This window comes from Ctenopharyngodon idella, chromosome 16 (genome assembly GCF_019924925.1).
Source record: "Ctenopharyngodon idella isolate HZGC_01 chromosome 16, HZGC01, whole genome shotgun sequence".
Taxonomy (NCBI): domain Eukaryota; kingdom Metazoa; phylum Chordata; class Actinopteri; order Cypriniformes; family Xenocyprididae; genus Ctenopharyngodon; species Ctenopharyngodon idella.
The window spans coordinates 23,834,671-23,855,303 of NC_067235.1; the positions used below are offsets into that span (position 1 = coordinate 23,834,671).

A 20,633-nucleotide genomic window follows, 5' to 3' on the forward strand; every position below is an offset into this window, starting at 1 on the left:
TGCCGACTCGCTTTCACCCCAAAATGGCGGAAACGCAGGGCTGCTGCTGGGCGCCGGTGTTTCAATGGAACGTTCTATTGAGCGTCGCTTCTTGTTAGTGTATATTCTGTGGCCTAACTACCCAACAATCCATAAGACAAACACCAAGACATGTTGAATCGTGAGCGAAATAAAGAAATTCGGTTATACAAAGTAGCCTACCATCTAAAGGAATTCCCCCCGCGCGCGCCTCACTTTGTACAATTAAAAAGAAGAATAATGCAACAATTCAAATAGGCTACATAGTTTCAAATTTCATTTTAATTTCAGATCTGTGTAAAATAGACAGGGGTGCACATCACAATACATCATTCATGGAGTGAAACATTGATCATATCTTTCCAAAGGAGAAAATATAAGAAGACGTGGTTTTGTAATGACTAAGATTATTTGAAAACTGTTCTTGTATTATCAGTCCATATATTAAAAGACACTGGTGGGCACTGATTGAGGTAAAAAAAAAACAAAAAAACAAACAAAAAAGACATCCATATGAAACAAACAAACTGTTGTTTTCTCATTAACATGGTCTGAATCCAACATGTTAGAGCAGCAGTCAAAAAAAAAAAAGATTTCCCAACAGATGAAATAAATCTGCCTACTTCATATAACATTATCTAGCTATGCATTTAGAGTGCTGCAAGACAAAATATTTTTGTTCCCTTTAGTTTGGAAATGAAATATTCACGTCAGCCTGACAAATAAGTATTTTAACTTTATATACAAAACAACCTGATCCTCAGGTTTTAAACATTTTGGAGCCAGTGTACACACAAATTATCAACTCAAAAATGTCCCATTATTGCACATGTAATTTATATGTTAATTCCCCCTCCCCCCACCTTTGTACTAACTGAATTCTTTTACAAGCATCAATATGTAATCAGTACAATCATTGACAAGGCATGTAGACATATGAGGCAATGCTGTGAAACTACATTGTGGGCTGATGCAAAGCACCGGCTCTTTAAGAATAAAGATTCTAGTTAGCCACAAATAGCAGAATTTACTACTACACCTTTATCATTATCAATGAGCTGCATTCTTATCTGTAAAATTCAGTTTCTTTTATGACAAAACATAATGTGCATACTGTAGGTGACAAATGATTTGTATACAGTATGTAAAAATTTTAAAATGGCCATACACACACTGCAAAGTTTTGGGAGTGACAAATGTGGGAGTGATTCCCTTAGATTACTGTTCTGTGTGTGTACAGAGTCACTCCCAAGACTGCTTATAATCATGACAATGTTTTTGGATCTCTCTGCTGTAAACATGAAACATGGATGCCAAAAGTTTAAACTGTTTGGTGTCAGATATTTAAATATAAAAACAAAAGAAATATCAGAAAATGACCTAAAAGAGGAGTGGATCTATATTTAGCTGCAGTGTGTATGTGGCCATACGATGTGAAGTGTATTGTGGAATGATCCAGATCTTGTGCTGAGCTGGTGACTGAGATCACATTATCTTAAGTTCCATTGATAATGTTAAACAAATTTTTGTCAGATGTAATCACTGTGTTTCATCTTAACCTAACAGGAAGTCGATGGAGTTGATCAGTCAGTGAGATCTTAATCTTTGGGACTGTATTGGTCAGCCTCTGGTCTTGTACTGGCATGTGGCTCTTTGGACACGGTGGATATTGCAGCTCTATCAGAGTTCTTGATCTTCTGCCATTTTAAATAAAGCTTTATGAAAGTTTCTGAGTGGTACTGTGGCCCAGCTCACAGATCGCAGTCCAGTGTGGCAGCTGTAGTTTATTTAGAGGCTTGGATCTGTAGTCTTCTACAAAGATACCGAAACCTTCGAACACAACTCCTCCACTGTCTTCATGGTGAAGCATCCCATGGCCTCTTTATTCATACTTCTCATCTGTTCTGCTCTCACGCATCTGTGGATTTTTCTGCGGTCAGCTGCTCGCGGTCTGACACGTCATCGTCTTTGGGTGGCCGCGCCCGATCGAAGAAGCCGCACTGAAGAAGGAGAGCAGGTGGGACGAGGCGGGTGGGGAAAAGAAAAAAAAAGAAAAAGAACAGAGGATGAGAATGTGATCCCTGGGATAACAGACATGATTCCTTTCTTCCAATGTTTTGTCTGCTAAAACACTTAGAGGCTGAAGACAATGACCCATTTAAGACCAGAGATTCAGAGGACTGCATTCACTGGAGATCAAGTAAATAGATCTATTTATGGATATGCTGATTGAACTGATATAATATCCTTTAAAATCAGAAACATTTAGTTATAAGCAGCAGGGCAGTAATCATAAGAACTCCTAGACGCAGTTCCTCAGCTGACATACCGAAGCAGTGAATGCAGTGTTACGTAATTCACCACCTTTATATATATATATATATATATATATATATATATATATATATATTTGTGTGTGTGTGAAACATTTTGCATTAACTAGATAACTAATTTTAGATAACTAATGAAAAAAGTGTGTGAAATATATATTATATATACAGGTGCTGGTCATATAATTAGAATATCATCAAAAAGTTCATTTTTTTTATTATAAATTATTTTTAAAAATGAAACTTTCATATATTCTAGATTCCCTACATGTAAAGTAAAACATTTCAAAAGTTTTTTTTTTTAATTTTGATGATTAGAGCGTACAGCTCATGAAAGTCCAAAATCCAGTATTTCAAAATATTAGAATATTTCCTAAGATCAATCAAAAAATGGATTTGCAAAACAGAAAAGTTAAAGTTCTTTAAAGTATGTTCTTTTGTGCACTCAATACTTGATCGGCAGGACATATTACAGCAAATGACTTGCTCCTAGCACAAATTACTGCATCAGTGAAGTGTGGCATGGAAGTGATCAGCCTGTGGCACTGCTGAGGCACTATTGAGCCTTCAGATCATCTGTATATTGTTGGATCGACTGTTTCTCATCTTTCTCTTGAAAATATCCCATAGATTCAGGTCAGGCATATTGGCTGGCCAATAAAGCACAGTAATATCATGGTCAGCAAACCACTTGGAAGTGGTTTTTGCACTGTGGGCAGGTGCTAAAGTCCTGCTGGAAAAGGAAATCAGCATCTCCATAAAGCTTGTCAGCAGATGGAAACACAATGGACCAACACCAGCAGACGTCACGGCCCCCCCAAATCATTATTGACTTCAGAAACTTCACACTAGACTTCAAGCAGCTTGGATTCTGTGCCTCTCCATTCTTCCTTCATACTCTGGGACCATGATTTCAACATGAAATGCAAAATTTACTTTTATCTGAAAAGAGGACTTTCGACCACTGTTCACTGTCCAGTTCTTTTTCTCCTTAGCCCAGGTAAGATGCTTCTGACGTTGTCTCTGGTTCAGAAGTGGCTTGGTAGTCCTTTTCCTGAAGATGTCTGAGTGTGGTGACTCTTGATGCGCTGACTCCGGCTTCATTCTACTCATTGTGAAGCTCTCCCAAGTGTTTGAATTGGCTTTACTTGACAGTATTCTCAAGCTTGCGGTCATCCCTGTTGCTTGTGCACCTTTGCCTACCCAATTTCTTCCTTCCAGTCAACTTTGCATTTAATATGCTTTGATATACACTCTGTAAACAGCCACCCCATTCAGTAATGACCTTCTGTGACTTACTCTCTTTGTGGAGGGTGTCAATGATTGTCTCCTGGACCATTGCCAAGTCAGCAGTCTTCCCCATTAGTGTGGTTTCAAAGAACAAAAGATACCCGGAATTTATACTGTAGGGATGGTCATTTAATGAAACTCAAATGTAAATATTCTAATATTTTGAGATACTGGATTTTGGACTTTCATGAGCTGTACGCTCTAATCAACAAATTTAAAAAAAAAAAACTTTTGAAATGTTTTACTTTACATGTAGGGAATCTAGAATATATGAAAGTTTCATTTTTTAAAATAATTTACAATAAAAAAATTAACTTTTTCACGATATTCTAATTATATGACCAGCACCTGTATATAAATATATTTGTGAAAATGTAATCTGTGATGATGTCATGCAACACAAGTATTGCTGTCATTAAAGCAAAAAAGTGATATAGAAAATTAGCAAAATTCCTGAAATAAGATAACTTTAAATTAAACATTAAATTAGAAAATTGTGTGATCTCAAATATATATATACACACAATTAAATTTATATTTAAATTATATATATATATATATATACATGTATATAATTTTAAATATATAATGTATGTCTACATTTTCATTTAAAATGTTGATTTTGATCAAGTTCATTAACACTTTGTCAACAACCCATTTCACCACAAGAGGGAGCAATTACATTGTATTCTCAGTTGAATGCATTTATGTTTTCCTCACTTTTCAAATCCATTATATGTGACACTATCTATAAAATGTATAATAGTCTTTGTTAAACTAAAATCTAGAGCCTCAGCTGCTCAAAAAAAAAAAAAAAACCCTCTCAGCATCTGATTGACATTTTCCTCTTGTGCACCCACGCACATTCATCACTCTTCAGTACTCTTAATGCATATGTGTGTGTTTGTGCATGTTAGCCAATTAGGGCACGTCTCCTCCATAGGGACCCAATCAAGTGCCTGAGAACAGCCCTGTAGACAAAACACTGATAATATCAAAAATGGCTCATTACTGCCCAACTGCAACAGTCCTCCCCCCAGCCCCCCCTCTCCTTTATCTGTTAATCTGATTTGCCAATTTTCATCAAGCTGTTCAATGTTCCCCATACCTCTTTTCACTTCACTTCCTCCAACCCCCTTCTCCACTTCCTCCACCATCTCCTCCTCTCACTCTATCTCTAACAGCCATCTCTTTCTCTACCCCCTGTAGTTCCTTTGTTTTGCTATTTCACTGAAGCAGAGACGCAGTTACAGACAGATTTTGCTGTTCTTGAAGACTAATGCCAACATATACATAGAATACTTTGAGAGCATGTATTTCCTCTGTTAACCTCATCTGAAATACAGAGGTGATGCACAACATGTATTTAATCCTTTAAGTTTTTCATTAATCTGTGTGTTGTGTTGTTTGGGGTTGGCAAGATTGTTTTTAATGTTTTTAAAAGAAGTCTTTTATGCTTACCAAGGCTGCATTTATTTGATCAAAAATACAGCAAAAACAATAATATTGTGAGATGTTAATATAATTCAAAAGACTTTTTTCCCCTATTTGAATGTATTTTAAATTGTAATTAATCTCTGTGACGGCAAAGCTGAGCTTTCAGCATCATTACTCCAGTCTTCAGTGTCACACAATTCTTTAGAATCATTATAATATGCTGATTTGCTGCTCAAGAAAGAAAGAATACATTTGTGCTGCTTAATATTTTTTTTGTGGAATCCATGATGATTTTTTTCAGAAATCTTTAATGAATATAAAGTTCAAAAGAACAGCATTTAAAATTTCTATTTGAAATAGAAATCTTTCGTAACATTATAAATGTTTTTACCATCACTTTTGATCAATTGAATGCCCTTGCTGAATAAAAGTATTAAAGGTGCAAAATGTAAGATTTTCTGTCTGCTAGAGGTCGCTAGAGGCCTATTCAAAACAAAGGTGTAGCTTGATGATGCCAAGTTTGAGCGCAGAATCTTGGGACATGTGGTCTTCACATCACAGCTGGTGGAAAAGAATTGGGATAGGACTCGGGAAGAAATTACGCGAGTAGCGGAACTTTTATCATGCCACAGTCGCCGGCGCTGCTTCCGCTTTTCCGGTCATGAGTATGAGGTAACACAGCTCTGTTTATCATATTAGATACATTTGAGTGTGTTGAAAATGTTATAACGTTACTCTGTGCATTCGCTCGGCGGCTGCTGTGAGACACTTGTTGCACACTGCAGTAAGCTAGATCGATTTTAGAATATCATATTAAATGCTGGATGGCTTGTGTTGATAAATGGGCATGCAATTATTTTAAAACGTATTGTATGATGGAGAAAATGCTGTATCACTGTTACTAAAAATAAAGCTGCATCTGATTATGCTATGTTAGCTACTTGACAAAATAGTGTTTTTCTCTGAGGCATGCTAAAACATGGTACTCGCAAAAAATCAAGAAAATTAGGTTTAAACAAAAAGACTAAACGTGTTGAGCTATATAACAATAATTAGTTTTCTGTCTATATCAAAACAGTTGATCCCTTGTCTATTAAAACATGTAAATGTTAAAGCGTCTTTGGTGTTTCCATGGTTTCTACAAAATAAAACCGGAAACCGGTTTTATAACGCGGGTATGACGCCATTGGCAGGCGACTCCTCACACGTCCTGGAGCCTTGGTTAAAATTGCAATTTTCTCACGATTTACAAATAGTTGCAAACATTTGGGATATTGTAAGTACTCAAGTGAACAAAATTTATAACACTGGCCTAGTGGTTTTTGGATATTTTACTGCAAAATTCTTACATATTGCACCTATAATTTCTTTCAAAACAACAACAAAAAATCTTACAAACCCCAATATTTTGGATGGTAGTTTTGTGACTGATTATCAGTGTGTTCAGAACAGCATCATGTGTAGAGGCAATGGAGGTAAGTATAAGACTGTGTGTGTGTTTGTGTGTTATGGTCAACCTACCTTCCACATTGCTAAGCTAAGCATAGCCAGCACCAGCAGTCCCAGCAGTATAGCCAAAATTATTACCCACAGGGGAATGGCAAAGGAAACATCAGGAATGGCCCACACCACAAATGTGCCGATCTTAAAAACACAAGCACACAAACACAGAAGTCATTAATATTTTACTACCACTGATGTAGCTGATATTGGCACACATAAAGCAGGTTGGCAGCTTACTTTGCCTTATCATCTCTCACCTCTTTGTCTTGTTTTAAACTAAATGTAACAAAAGCTCCTTAAGAATGTTTTGTTTATCTTAATTATTTAATTTCCTTCCTTTTGGACAGTAGGGGTGTTATGATTTGATTATAGCACTCAGCTAAGAAGCCTTAATGCTGTTAATACACATAAAGAGCCTTACAAAAAAGTACTGCGCATTGCATCAGTAAATGTTGGTGATACTATGGTACTTTAATACATGAATTTCAGTACCATGGTATTTATATGGTACTTCAATGTACTTCTAAGAATAACATGGTACATGTCCAAAATACCATGGTAGTACTATGTCTTTACTATGTATTTAAAATACTATGTATTTTCTACTTTCTTCTATTTGCACCCAAACACACTAGATCACTCACTGATTTTCTCTGGTGTGGCAGTGTATCAGCTTTGATCCGATAAGGCATGGCCGTCACTTGAAAGGACACTGTGGAGTTTAGCGTGTAGTGGTCATTCCGTCTCTGCCAGAGGAAAGCAATGGATTAGCATAAATACAACACACATGGAAACATCTCAGAGTGAGCGGGACAGAGGCCGGCCCCTCGCCGAAGAGGAAAATGTCAGATTAACATTAACAGAACGCACATGGCGGGTGTCTGACGGGGCGCTGAGTTGTAATGGCTTCAGCATGGATGAGGCTTAACGAGAAGCAGTGGTCAAAAGAGCAGCAAAACAAAAACTTAAAGCACTTCCTTTAAACTAGGATCACTCACACAGACACACACACATGCAAAGAGCACTACTGTCCTGCAGACACACCAGCGTATGTGCTCTCATACATGTGTCTGGATTCTGTGGACGTTCCTCTGAAGATGAGATGAAAGCATTTTGTTCTGACGATGTCAGGGTTTATGGCGTCACATGACTGAGGTGTCTAATTAGACTGGTGATGTCATCTCCTGTGACACCAGCCTAACATCTGAGGTTGAGTTAAACACTTGGTCGTGTTCAGAGAGGAAGGGTGGCCATGAACACCATGTTAAAGGGATAGTTCACCTGAAAATTTACATCCTGTCATCATTCACTCACCCTCATGCTGTTCCAAACCTGTATGACTTTCTTTCTTTGGAATGAAAAGAACTTTCATTGTATCAACAAAAAAACAAACAAACAAAAACCTTAAACATTATATGTTCTTTTGTGTTTCACAGAAGAAAGTAAGTCATACAGGTTTGGAATGACATGAGAGTGAGTGAACTGTCCCGATAAAACACTACACTGTTCTTACGCTTCACTGTCTGCACTCCCATTGGTAGTTGCTGAAATTATGTTGTTGTGCATTTGGCATAAAAGCTGAACTCTGCTCAACTTTGTTGCATCAGCCACAGTCGCTCATGTCACCTCAAATAGCCAATGCTCATTGAAAATGAATCACTGCCGGCCATTTTGTTGCTGCAAATCACAGTCAGTGTAAACGCAGCTTAATAAGAGTCTTTGATCATACAGTGATTTAAGAAGTGAAAATCACCAGCTGGACTTTACAGGGATGCTGTGAAGATAACATCTAAAAGCACAGAGACAGTTTGTGAATGTTTATACACTACAGTAGATTCCATGCTGCATCCTTCTCTGTGATTACATACACTGTGTCCCTGTTGAAAAGAACGGCAGATGTTGTGCTTTGGATGCTGGTTTTCCAAGCAGGTTTCTTAAAGTCCCCCTGTGGTGAAAATCAAGCTTTTAATGTTGTTTATATGTCTATGTGGTGTTTTTATTATGCTTTAAGACAAACCATAAGTCAACACAATTGCTGAGTATTTTCTTCTTAAAACTGCAGCGAACCAAAGACAATCTCAAAAACGCGGTTTGAAATCGCTGGTGTTTCTGACATCAGAAACTGCCTTGTAACCAATCATGTCAACGTGTGATCATCAACGAGTGGATCTCTGAGCTCGTGCGAGTGAGTGGAGGCGGGGTTAATTAGCATATTCATAGAACCGGGTATACTAAACGAGGCAAGGGTGTAGAGTTACTTTCAAGTAATTTTAAGGCATGACGAATTTATTTTTTTTCAAGGAAAAAACATTTAAATGTGTAATTTTGGTGATCAAAGATGAGTTTTCAGGGATAAAATTATTGACTACAGGGGGACTTTAAAGGGATGGCTCACCGAGAAATGAATTCTGTCACTCTGAAAATTCTGTCAAAATTCTGTTTACTCCTCCTCATGTCATTCCAAACTGTATGCCTTATTTTTTCTTCAGAATGGAATATAAAATTTTTAAGAATTTTTTTTTTTTTTTTTTGGTCGACGCATTGAAAGTTAATGGAGTTCAGTGTTGTTTTGGACCCACTGACTTTCATTGTTTGACCATTTTTTCCCAAACCTGTTGGCAAGCAAAACCATTTTGAGCCCAGTGACTTTTATTGTATGTACACAAACAAAAAGATTTCTCTCTTTTTTTATGTAATACATAAGAAAGTCATAGATTTTTTAGAACAACATGAGGCTGAGTAAATGATGAAATTTCATTTTTGAGTGAACTATTCCTTTAACTATGTTAACCAACAAGACTTCCATAGTCGATTAGCACGAAATTTAAGGATATTTGTGTGATAAAAGTACCTGTAAGAAGGTGTGAGCCCAGAGACGAGATCTGAACTTGATCACTGCGCTTTGCCCTCGATCCAAACGATTCACGACACACTCCACCATCAGGCAGCTGATATTAGAGCAGTTCTAAAGAAAAAGCAGAGAACATCATTCACATTAATGTGGAAGCAGTATGTACAGTGACCTCAAAAGTTTTAGACCACATTAAAAATCTGGGATTCAACATCTAAATGAAACCTGGAAATAAACTTTCCAGGTTTTAGGATTTTGAAACATTTAGACATAAAATTAAAAATTTTTCAATTCAACATTTCACTTTAATTCTTCTGCTGATAATACAATTTGTAATAAAAACAAAGTGTCAAATTGGAAAAATGTAAAATATAAGCATTTTCACCTTGTTGTACCTCTGCAGATGTGATGTATGTTTTAAAAGCCTCACACTTGATTTTGAGTGATTTTAGTGGTCACATTTAAAGAGTTGAGTGATGGTGTGTATGTATGCAGTATCAATGCCAACTGTTTGTGTATGTGCATAGGACATGACCTCTGCCCTGTCTTATCACACTGCCTAAGGTGTGATGGACTAAGATTATCAAAACCACCTGGTCCATGCACTCACATCACACACACACTCCCTAAAGAGACAGTTCGAGAGAGCAGGACAATAAGCATAATATGAATTACCTGTTATGAGATTTACAGGTGAACTCCCCCTTTGAGGTTAACACAGGTCCCCATAACACATGTCAAGTTCAACATAAGAATCTATCTGTCACATCTATGAGAGTGTTCCCACAGGGCGTGCAGCCATGTGCTTTAGGTGGTTTGTGAGAGTGTTTGTGGTTCTGGTGGGAGTGTATGTGCGTACCAGTGTCTTGCTGCTGTAGCTCTGGGCTGTAGAAACAGATCGTCTATGGCGAGTTGGACCGCTGCTGTTCCTCAGAAAGCCCAGTAATTCTGGAGTGTCCTGAAGAGTGGAGGTCTAAGCATGCAAGAGATGGGAGAGGAATTGAAAAATGAATATTAGATGGAACCTGCTGTGTGTAGGAAATCTTATTATAGTATTTATTAATATTTCTAATTAGCTACTATTTTTATATTTTCAGTCTTAAATTTTCAGTTAAATTTTGAGTAATTTTGGTATGTGCATTTATTATTATTTAAAAACAAAACAAAAAAAACCTTAAAATTAAAAAAATATTTAATTTTATTTAAATAAAATATTTTTTTTATTCCAGTATTATTTTTAGTAATTTTTGCCAAGGGCACCCAAATACATAAAATTATATGATAAAATGAATTGAATAAATTTTAAAATATAATAGCGATACAATAATTATACATGAAATGATATAACACAGTTCTAAAATTAAATAACTGGCATTAATAAGCAAGTTATTAAAAGATTTTTGGAAAAATATTCTCTCTGTATTAACTTTTGTCATGTTATCTGTATAAACCTGAAGACAAACATTTTCAATTTAATTTAACTTAATTTTAACCACTTTTCAAAATAAATATTGTTCCAAAGCAGTTTTCAGCACTGAATGATTTCTGAATGTATGTCACACGGAAGGAAAGAAAAACACTAATTAAATATTTCGTATTTCTATTATTTTTTTTATTTATACAATTACTGTATGTGTAGTTAGTATTTTAGGTTAAAATGTTAAAAAAAAGAAAAAAAAGAAAGAAAAAAAAGTCAGTCACTTGTATTATATAATGCGGTTGTCACTGTGTGAATGTGGTCAGAGAAGCAGACATAGAGTTCAGGGCCAAAACTCTGGTTAAGCATAATTCTCTCCTCTAAAGTTCACAGGAAGAGAGCTCTAATATCAGTCCAGGTGGTTAAAATTCTGAACTCAGCATGAATGCAGATCAGTTACAATGCGCAGAGGCTTCATGAGGACGTTGTGACACTTCATAATGACTGCACATGAAATCTGAACAGCGATAATAAAGTCTAGTCAAGAGAGCAGTGGGGTCAGAATTAGTCCAACACCCTCTGATCAAAAACAAGCAGGGCTCAGCCGTCGCAGTTTTACATTTATTTGAGACTCATTACTAAAAGCACAGAAACCTGAGATTTATAGGGACACAGGCAAGAGAGAGATTTGTGATGCAGATGGAGAAAGAAACATTCATTCAAGTAACTGGCTCTGTGTATGAGGAAAGATCTTGTCAGGGGGCTGACTTTACTGAAACAGTGTAAAAATTTTTGGATGTGGACTCTTTCTTCTGGAACTGGCTCTCTTTAGAAAGGACACCCTCAGGGAGGGGAAAAAAAACAGAGAAGGATAGAGAGATGAGAGTAAGTTTACCTCTAGCTCCAGTGGGTTGAGGGAGCCGTTGACGCTGCAGTGAACAGGTCCGTCTGTAATGATCTGAAGGGCATAGAGGAGGTGTTCCTCATGGAACTGACTGGGCCAGCCCACCTCCAAAACAGTCCTGCTTATTGAACTTGGACCCTTATTATGTAACTGGGAAAAAGAAGAGAGAAACAAAAAGAGAAACCAGCATAAACTTCAAATTACCAAACTTAAAAATATACATTTAAATCTATTTAAAAATATTCAAGTTTCCTTATAAACATTTATAGAGACGCACCAATAAGGAAATTATGGCTGATACCATTATATATTTGATATATTTCCAATTATTTTTATGTTATAGCCGAAAAATGGGTGATATGATCTGCTCTGTGCTCTCGTGTCTCTGGACCAGAGCAGACTGCTTGCGCTGCGGCGGTACATATGACACTAATGTGAAAACGGACTTCTTTCACCTCAATGGAAAGCATATTTACACTGTCTGAATTGTTCCCTATCCCCTATATAGTGCACTATGTGCCATTCACCATATAGAAACTAGTAAATGTGTGAACAAATGACAGATTTCAGCTGCAGCTTCAGCGTCTGTTCATTGTGTAGGAGGGGCGGGACTTCAGATTCTAGAGAGCATTTGATTGGACAGAAGATTTGATGAGAAGCTGATGTGCACAGTGATGTCATGAAAATCTGTGATCCACTTTAACGGAAGTGAGAGACTGTAAGTTTTGAATGCTTATATCTCCTAAATGCGAATTTTGTCATTGTTTTGGAAATTATTCATAACCTTAAGGCTAAAATATTAATACTAAAAGCTAAAAAACTTAAATTTTGATTTCAGGGGGACTTTAATGTTTAGTGGTTGTGTTTGCCTTATTGTGTTCTCCTGTAACTCCTGAGTTACATTAAAGACTGTTGTTGTAGTATTTCTATTGTTGTGTGCTTTATTCACCGCAGCCACACGTGACAAAATAACTTTAAGTGAATGTTAGAATGTTAAAATAGAGGAAATATGCATGGACAATTAAATATCCAATATCCTAAAAACATTTAGAATTAATAAAAATAAAGTAGATTCCCTTACAGTATGAAACAATGTTTCTTCCAAAATACCACTTTCAAAATTTTACTATAGTGAAAAACTATAGTAAATTTCCATAAGGGGTGCTGTTGATGCCAAATTCTTTTAATATGAATCATCAGATTTTCATTTGATATGGAAGAATGTACAAGAATTTGATAAACATTAAATCAAACACTCTGGGCTAGCATTAGCATTAGCGGTTGGACTGAACATGGCAGAGCTGAAGCTGCTTCTAATACAAACCATCTGTACAGCGTCTGGCCAACATTACAGGCAATTAAAAAATTAATAGCCGCAGGACAGATGGTGTTTAGTGAGGCCCACTCATAGCAAAAAGAGGTCAGGAGTCTACACAAAAACAAACAACAAATAAATAGCTTTACAGAAGTTGGTTTTTGCTAGCTGAATGCACTACACTCCATGAGGAAAATTTATTGTGGTTTATTTCTTATAATAGATTAGTGTTAGATTTTATTGCTGGAGAGAGAATTGGGTTGTTAAAAAAGTAACGTTGAGTCACAAAGTTAAACTGTTTTCCATATAAATATGGATTAAATTCACTCACAGTGTGTTAAAGATAAGATCTGCTGTACATCAGCTGTGATTAGCTGTGGCATGCTTGTATGTCTACTTTCTATGTACTGTATGCGTGTGTTTGCGAGTGTGTTTTATGAAAAGTGATTACTACTGATCTGGATCCCTTTGATCACAACAAAGTTTTGAATGTTTGTTGGCCATTTAACAGAGCATGACAGTTCCATACTTTTCCATACATCTCTTCTTCTATTCCTGTCTCTGAGGATCTCCATGTTTACCAAATATGTTTTGTTTTCCTGTCTGTTTATTCCGTACCTCATATATGTGTTGAACCTGAGGGCCGACGTCATCCTCTCTCACAGGTTTCTCTTTGGGTTCCCATCGAGGGAAAGGCAAAACAACCTGAGCTGGGTGAGACACACTGAGGAAAACAGAGAGAAGATTTTCAAGCAGGTACTGTAAGATGCAAACTATTAGCATGTACAGTCTCATAAATATTTTCCAATAAACACCATTCAAATTTCAAATCCATTTTAATTTTGCAGTGTGGCAGGATATTCAATAAGAAAAAACATTTGACAGAGGGAAAGTAAGATATTTACTGGCTAATATGTCATAAAAACAGATGTTAGTCTTATTTTCTATGATATGCCTTATTTATCCTTCACTTTGACCTTATGGCAAGACAGTATTTTAAATGAACAGAAGTATTTAATAATCAATATGGGCCTGGTGAATAACCTCTCCAGATCTCTCTGAACAGGCAAACAGTGGCAGTTTGGGTTCTTTTATTAAAATTAGACTCTAAAACATGGGTTGAAACAACCCAGCATTTTTTAGAGGGACTGCTCATTTTCTGCTCAGTGAGACAGAAAGAGACAGATAAAAGAGACACTTACCCTCTGATCTCCACCTGTGCTCTCGCCGCAATGCTTAGAGTCAAATTCACTGGAACGCTTCTTGAGTTGTCCTTATTAGAGCTGTTCAGAGAAACAAACAAAATAACATTTATGTGCAACAACAATCTTTACTTCCATAAACATTATATGCTACATTATCAAGGTAACATTTTGATATAAAATAAAGTGCCAGTAACATACAGAGTTATGTAATGTGCACTATGAGACAGTAAGGCTCTTCTGTAGAAGGTCTTAGTGAACTGGCCACAGTGTCTCAGACTACTGAACAGTTCCATGTGTGAGCCTGAGGCAGGGAGCATCTGTGTTCTGTGAATGTGTCTGTCCTTTGAGGGGATGAGAGGATGAACAGGGAACAAGACTGTTTTCTTCTGAGCATGTCGCTGTCCTAGAGTTCCCTGAGTCAACTGTCTCGCCAGTCATTGTGGAGTGGAAACCACAGAAACACCACCAGCCAGACACACACACCGGTACACTAGACGGCACTCTGTCTCATTTCATACAACACAACAATGAACGCAAATATTATACAAAAAGGAATTTCACCTGGAGTGTGTGGACAAACACAAATCTGGACATGATGTTTGTTGACACACTACACTCTAAAAAATACTGGGTTAAAAACAACCCAAGTTGGGTTGAAAATGGACAAACCCAGTGGTTGGGTTAAATGTTTGCCCAACCTGCTGGGTAGTTTTATTTAACTCAACTATTGTTTAAAAATTACTGAATTGCTTGCTTAAAATGAACCCAAAATATGTTGGAAATTAACATTTATTAATATGTTTAATTAATGAACATTTATTAAATTGCTTATTAATAAATGTTCACCTTTTGATTATTATTGTTGCCTAGTAATTATGTGCCTGATTTTTAATTTCCAACCTATAAATAAATGTCATTATTTTGATTTCATTTTAAACCAGTCATATAGTAATTTTTAAACAACAGTTGGGTTAAATAAAACTGCCCAGCATGTTGGGCAAACATTTAACCTAACAGCTGGGTTAAAACAACCCCATCACTGGGTTTGTCCATTTTCAATCCAACTTGGGTTGTTTTTAACCCAGCATTTTTTAGAGTGTACCAAATGTGCGAAATCACAAAAAGAAATACAAACTAAAGTCCTAAAATTGGTTTACAAATTTTGTGTGACAAGTGTGTAATTATAAGATAATTAGACAATGTACTGTATTTTAAATACTTATGGGACTCTTTTTGGTCTATAGAAACTATATAATCTCAGATTCTGTCCTAATATATCTGCCAGTGACGCACACCTTATTAAATGTCACCCTGGTAACTATGCAGCTGTTAAAAACATAGAGGCAAATTTTAAAAGCAAAAAAAAAATATATATAATTCCAGGGAAGCTAGAAGTCAAAGGAGAGGATGTATGCATAAAAAAAAACATAAAAAGTTTGACAATTGTAACTTTGATCTTGTGGAATAACGGGCTCACAAAAATGATATATTTACTATATGCCATAAAACTCACTGTCTGACTGAAAGGAACAAGGAGACGGAAGAATCTTTGAAGCCTTGTAAGATTTTGTTTCATTCATTCAGGACTTATTAAATACTAAATCACGAATCAAGAAATGTGATACATTCATTCCAGCACCTACATTTCCATCCTGAGAGAATCAGAATCCAACCAACATAAAGTAGAAAAAGAATAATTCATAAAGTATATTGTTTAAATTATATATTAAAAGTTTGGGCTCAGAAATGAACTTTTATTCAGCAAAGATGCATTCAATTGTTTTAAAGTTACATTATGTATTAGTAAGCACATTTATAATGTTACAAAATATATTAATGTTAGAAAATAATTTTAGTTCTTAAAATATATCACAGTTTTACCATAAATACAGTGCAATTTTATTTTTGATCAAATAAAGGCAACTTGGTGTGCATAAGAGACTACTTTCAAAAACCTTTACAAATCTTTTGAATGGTAGTGTACTTTTTATAATTATTAATAATTACATAATTTTATATTACTTTTAAAAGTTAAAAAAATAAATCAACCATCAGAGCCATATGTATCACACACACAAATGTGGAAGACTTGAAAGACAAAACATCTTTTTTGCTGCATGACACCTGGCTTCTATCTCTCTGTATCTCTAGCTTTCTCCCCCCCTTCTCTGTCTTTCACTCTTATTCTGTCTCAAGGTGAAAAATCAGAGTGGGCAGAGGAACATGTGGCTAACATTAGTCACCAGAAAATTTCTCTATTCTCTAGAGACACACATACCGAAACAGATAAGACACACACCACAAATGCATTCATACAGCACACACACTTAAGTGCAAACATATTACATGTGCACACTCACATTTGCAGGCGAAAACACATACACATACACATACGTAGACTCACCCTCCTGTTTGACCTAACCTTGCTCTGAGACTTTAGGGTTCAGAGATTAAACCCTTAGGGAAATATCCCTTCCACTGAGAGCAGCCTGGCAGTCATCTCAACACCCCAAAACTAACATGTGCTCATAAAAACCTCCCTGTGCATATGTGTGAGTAACATCACAGCGAGGAGTGTTATTATAACAAATACGCTTCACCCTTGTGCTTAACAGAACACGGCCAAGGACATGCAAACCAAGTGGGGAGGAAACAGTGTGATTGCGATTGTTGTGCTAAATGCATAATGCAATATTATATTCATTACTTCCATGAGCTCATTGCTTCTACCGTAAATTAATACATTGTTAGCTAACTGCATGATTTGTGTATGTACATTGCTGAAATTACAAAAATTGGACACAACCACCTCTGATAAAAGATTACTCTAAATTGTAATGTTGACATGCTTTCTCTGTAAAGCTGCTTTGAAACGATATGTATTGTGAAAAGCGCTATATAAATAAATGTGAATTGAATTGAATAATATGCATTGTGAAGCTCCAAAACTGACTAGCCAGTGAAAAAATTTAAAAATAATTTTTATTTAAAAAAAAATCATGTTAATAAGTAATAATAATAATACATTTATTTATAAAATGAATGATTATTTGACTAGCTGGCTATTGGATGATTTAACCATTATGACCCACCCCTAAATATGAAAAAGCAGACGACCCAAAAAAAAAAGAAAAAAGAAAAAAAAAAACCCCAGTATATAAATACAAAATTGCAATTTTTCTCCACATACACCCACACATAGACAAACAGAGTCTCTTAAAGTATGCCATCCATTTTCTGTGACCCATCCAAGGACATCTTATCAACACTCAGCTTCCTGTTCTAAAGTCTGGCTCTATAACGACCAACATTTGGGGCCCTAGCTTACAAAATGACCCCCCAAAACATACATCAAAGTGACACGCACCACTTACCTTGTTCTCTCTCTCTCTCTCTCTCTCTCTCTCTCACTCTCACACACACAACTGAGTAGTGCGAGAGACCTATACATGAAATTATGAAGTTACGGTACCATGTTAAGTTTTTGTGCTTTATGAGGACTCTCCATAGATATAATGATTTTTATACTGTACAAACTGAATATTCTATCCCCAACCCCTAAACCTAGCCCTTACAGAAAACATGTTGTAATTTTACATTTAAAAAACTATTTAGTATGATTTATAAACCATTTCCCTCAGGGGGACCAAAATTTTGTCCCCACAATGCCAAAAATTGTTTTACTGTCCTTGTGGGGACATTTGGACCCAACAACATAGGGAATACCTGGACCAGAAATGTTAGCCATACACATTCTGCTTCTCAGACACACTTACACACTTTATAAGTTTATGACCAGTGGGAACGTAAGGACTTGGGTGTTGACAATGATTTGGCCAGAAATGCAAATGATTGTGTGTGTGTGTGTGTGTGTGTGTGTGTGAGTTAAAGATAATTGCTGTGAGAATACATTATGCTTACTTGAATTGAACTGGGATGTGGTTGAAATGAAAGGTGATAGTTACTGTACCTGTGTATCTGCAGCTCAAAACCAATGGTAGGAGGGGCATCTTCCAGCCTCTGTACAGAAAACCGTAAACCAACCGACAACTAAAGCCAAAATGAGAGAGAGAGAGAGAGAGAGAGAGAGAGAGAGAGAGAGAGAGAGAGAGAAGAAAGGGAAAAACATGAAGACATCAAAAGCTTAAGGGACATCTGTAAGTGCTCAGTAAAACAGAATAGAGCTCTCCCCCCACTGGCACACACAGGAAAAACCCACCACAATTAACACTGTGCCGTCTTACATGCTGGGGGGAGGAGTATGGGGTCTGTCTGGATAGTCTCACTGCTCTTATACCCCCAACAAATAACATGAAAATTATTAAACTACAAGTATACAAATGTAACTCGTTAAATCAATAAAAATGGACATGAAATACTGATTTGGGTCAAAATTATAGCTATAAATATTAGCTTCATATTATCTTAAGGCTTCCATGAAGAAAAAAGGCAGTCAGCTACAATATACTAAACAATCACCCAAGCAAAAAAGATGAACACTGCACCAACATTACAGTAATATTTATAATGTCATCTGAGATCATTTTCATTACAGTAAACCACTGATATGCAAGATAGCGCTAGTTTGTGTGAAATGTGAATGTGAGTATGTATAGTAACGTGATATGACAGACATGCAAGTAGCTCCAACTTCATATACCGTGTCCGGGATGAGCGGTTTGATATACAGCAATTATTAGAAGTAGGAATGCACCGATACCATTTTCAAAGGACGAGTACCGGTATTTTTTTTCTGGTACTCGCCGATACCGATGCCTATACATTTATTAATTTCTATTTTTTTTTTTTTGGTGATGTGGCAGTTTTCCAAGCACAACACAGTGAGTCTAATTAATGTAGGACAGCTTCTTTATTATTACTCCAATGAAAAAAGGAATAATTTTTATGTGCTTGTCACAAACTTAAGGCAAAAATTTCACAGTGTCCAATAACCTTCAAAGGGCATAATTACCAAAGCCATAATAAAAAACAAAAACAAACATCAAGTCTTTTTTAACCTGCCTTTCAAAAGTGTTAAACAAATATTACAGAACAAATGTTTATGACATAACACTGTGAACCAATGTAAACAACCTAGGGTGACCAGATTTGTCATGGTGGGCAATATGACCATGATATGAGTAATTTTATTTCACTATATATATATATATATATATATATATATACACTCACACACATTTATTTATCTTTTGTTGTTTTACTAACATTAATGACAGACAAGTATTTAATTAGGCTACTGTCATTTTAAGACAGAATCCATGGATGTAATATACTGACACATATCCTTTTTTCACCCACCTGTTTACGCCCACTTAAGCCATAACCGACTGCATTTATGTGAAACACTCCACGATGGACATTTTGACAACTATTTGTGCATTTGACCATTCAGGCGCAAGGAGAACTGATCGCGCACTGTCTGAGAGAACTGGGATTGCATGCAAGAAAGAGAGAGAGTGCGCATGAGAGAGAGTGCCTCTTGTCTGTCATTCAGTGCGATTAGCATGCAGTTCACAATGTGTGGGTTGTCATCATTAATTCTGAAGTATTTCCACACCCCTGAGGCTGACATTGTTTCTGCTGTCGCCACCAGTGTCTCTGTGCACAGAAAATTTTGTCAGTTACGTCACGTGAGGTATCGGTCCTTGGTATCGGGGGAAGTACATGAGCTTGGTATCGGCCTGATACCGATACTGGTCTCGGTGCATCCCTAATTAGAAGATATCTGACCACTAGTGATGTAAAGACTGGTTTATTTTACTTACTTGATTTTTGAATCTTGTGCAGAAAAATGCACAAATCTGTATTCAAGTCATTTTATTCATTAGTTAAAATGTTAAATCTTCATATTTGTATTAGGAAATCATAATGCAGCCAAAGATAAATTATGAGAAACATAAATGAGTAGTTCACTTCCCGAGTCTTCTGTTCATTTGTCATGTGACAAATAAACAAGTCACTCATAAACAACACATCTCTACCGATTGCTGAATATCACGATTGACCAATCAGAAACAAGTATTCCAGAGTGCTAAATCTGCTAATGGTAATTTATACAACTTGGCAGGCTATTCACACATTTTTACGTTTAAAAACACAAGACGCAGTGCAGTGGACTGAAAAAAAGAGAAACGTCTAGAGACCTTTAAAAGTTTAACTTGAATACCGCATTTTTAGAATGGCGTGTCATGTGCGAGAGGCTGCAAAAGATGCAAGATGTGAATGCAATGGTTAAACGAAAACGCATTCTGTGTAAAAGGCCTCTTGAAATGCTAAAAATGTATATGTAGAAATCAACCAGTTAATATTTGTTAGTATAGCTCATTATTCTTTTGCATTATC

General features: G+C 36.2%; 1 protein-coding gene across 1 annotated transcript in view; it reads right to left on the reverse strand.

Moving 5' to 3' along the window:
• Window positions 1-282: 282 nt before the first annotated feature.
• Window positions 283-20,633, reverse strand: part of itga8 (integrin, alpha 8) — a 73,347-nt gene continuing 52,996 nt past the window's right edge. Inside the window, exons 22-30 of the mRNA XM_051866122.1 lie at window positions 18,241-18,320; window positions 14,268-14,348; window positions 13,684-13,789; window positions 11,742-11,900; window positions 10,289-10,402; window positions 9,430-9,543; window positions 7,223-7,324; window positions 6,597-6,719; window positions 283-2,018 (exon numbers count right to left, since the gene is read on the reverse strand). Of these exons, the coding sequence (XP_051722082.1) occupies window positions 1,929-2,018; window positions 6,597-6,719; window positions 7,223-7,324; window positions 9,430-9,543; window positions 10,289-10,402; window positions 11,742-11,900; window positions 13,684-13,789; window positions 14,268-14,348; window positions 18,241-18,320 (969 nt within the window). The 3' untranslated portion in view covers window positions 283-1,928. The remainder of the gene's footprint in view (window positions 2,019-6,596; window positions 6,720-7,222; window positions 7,325-9,429; window positions 9,544-10,288; window positions 10,403-11,741; window positions 11,901-13,683; window positions 13,790-14,267; window positions 14,349-18,240; window positions 18,321-20,633) is intronic.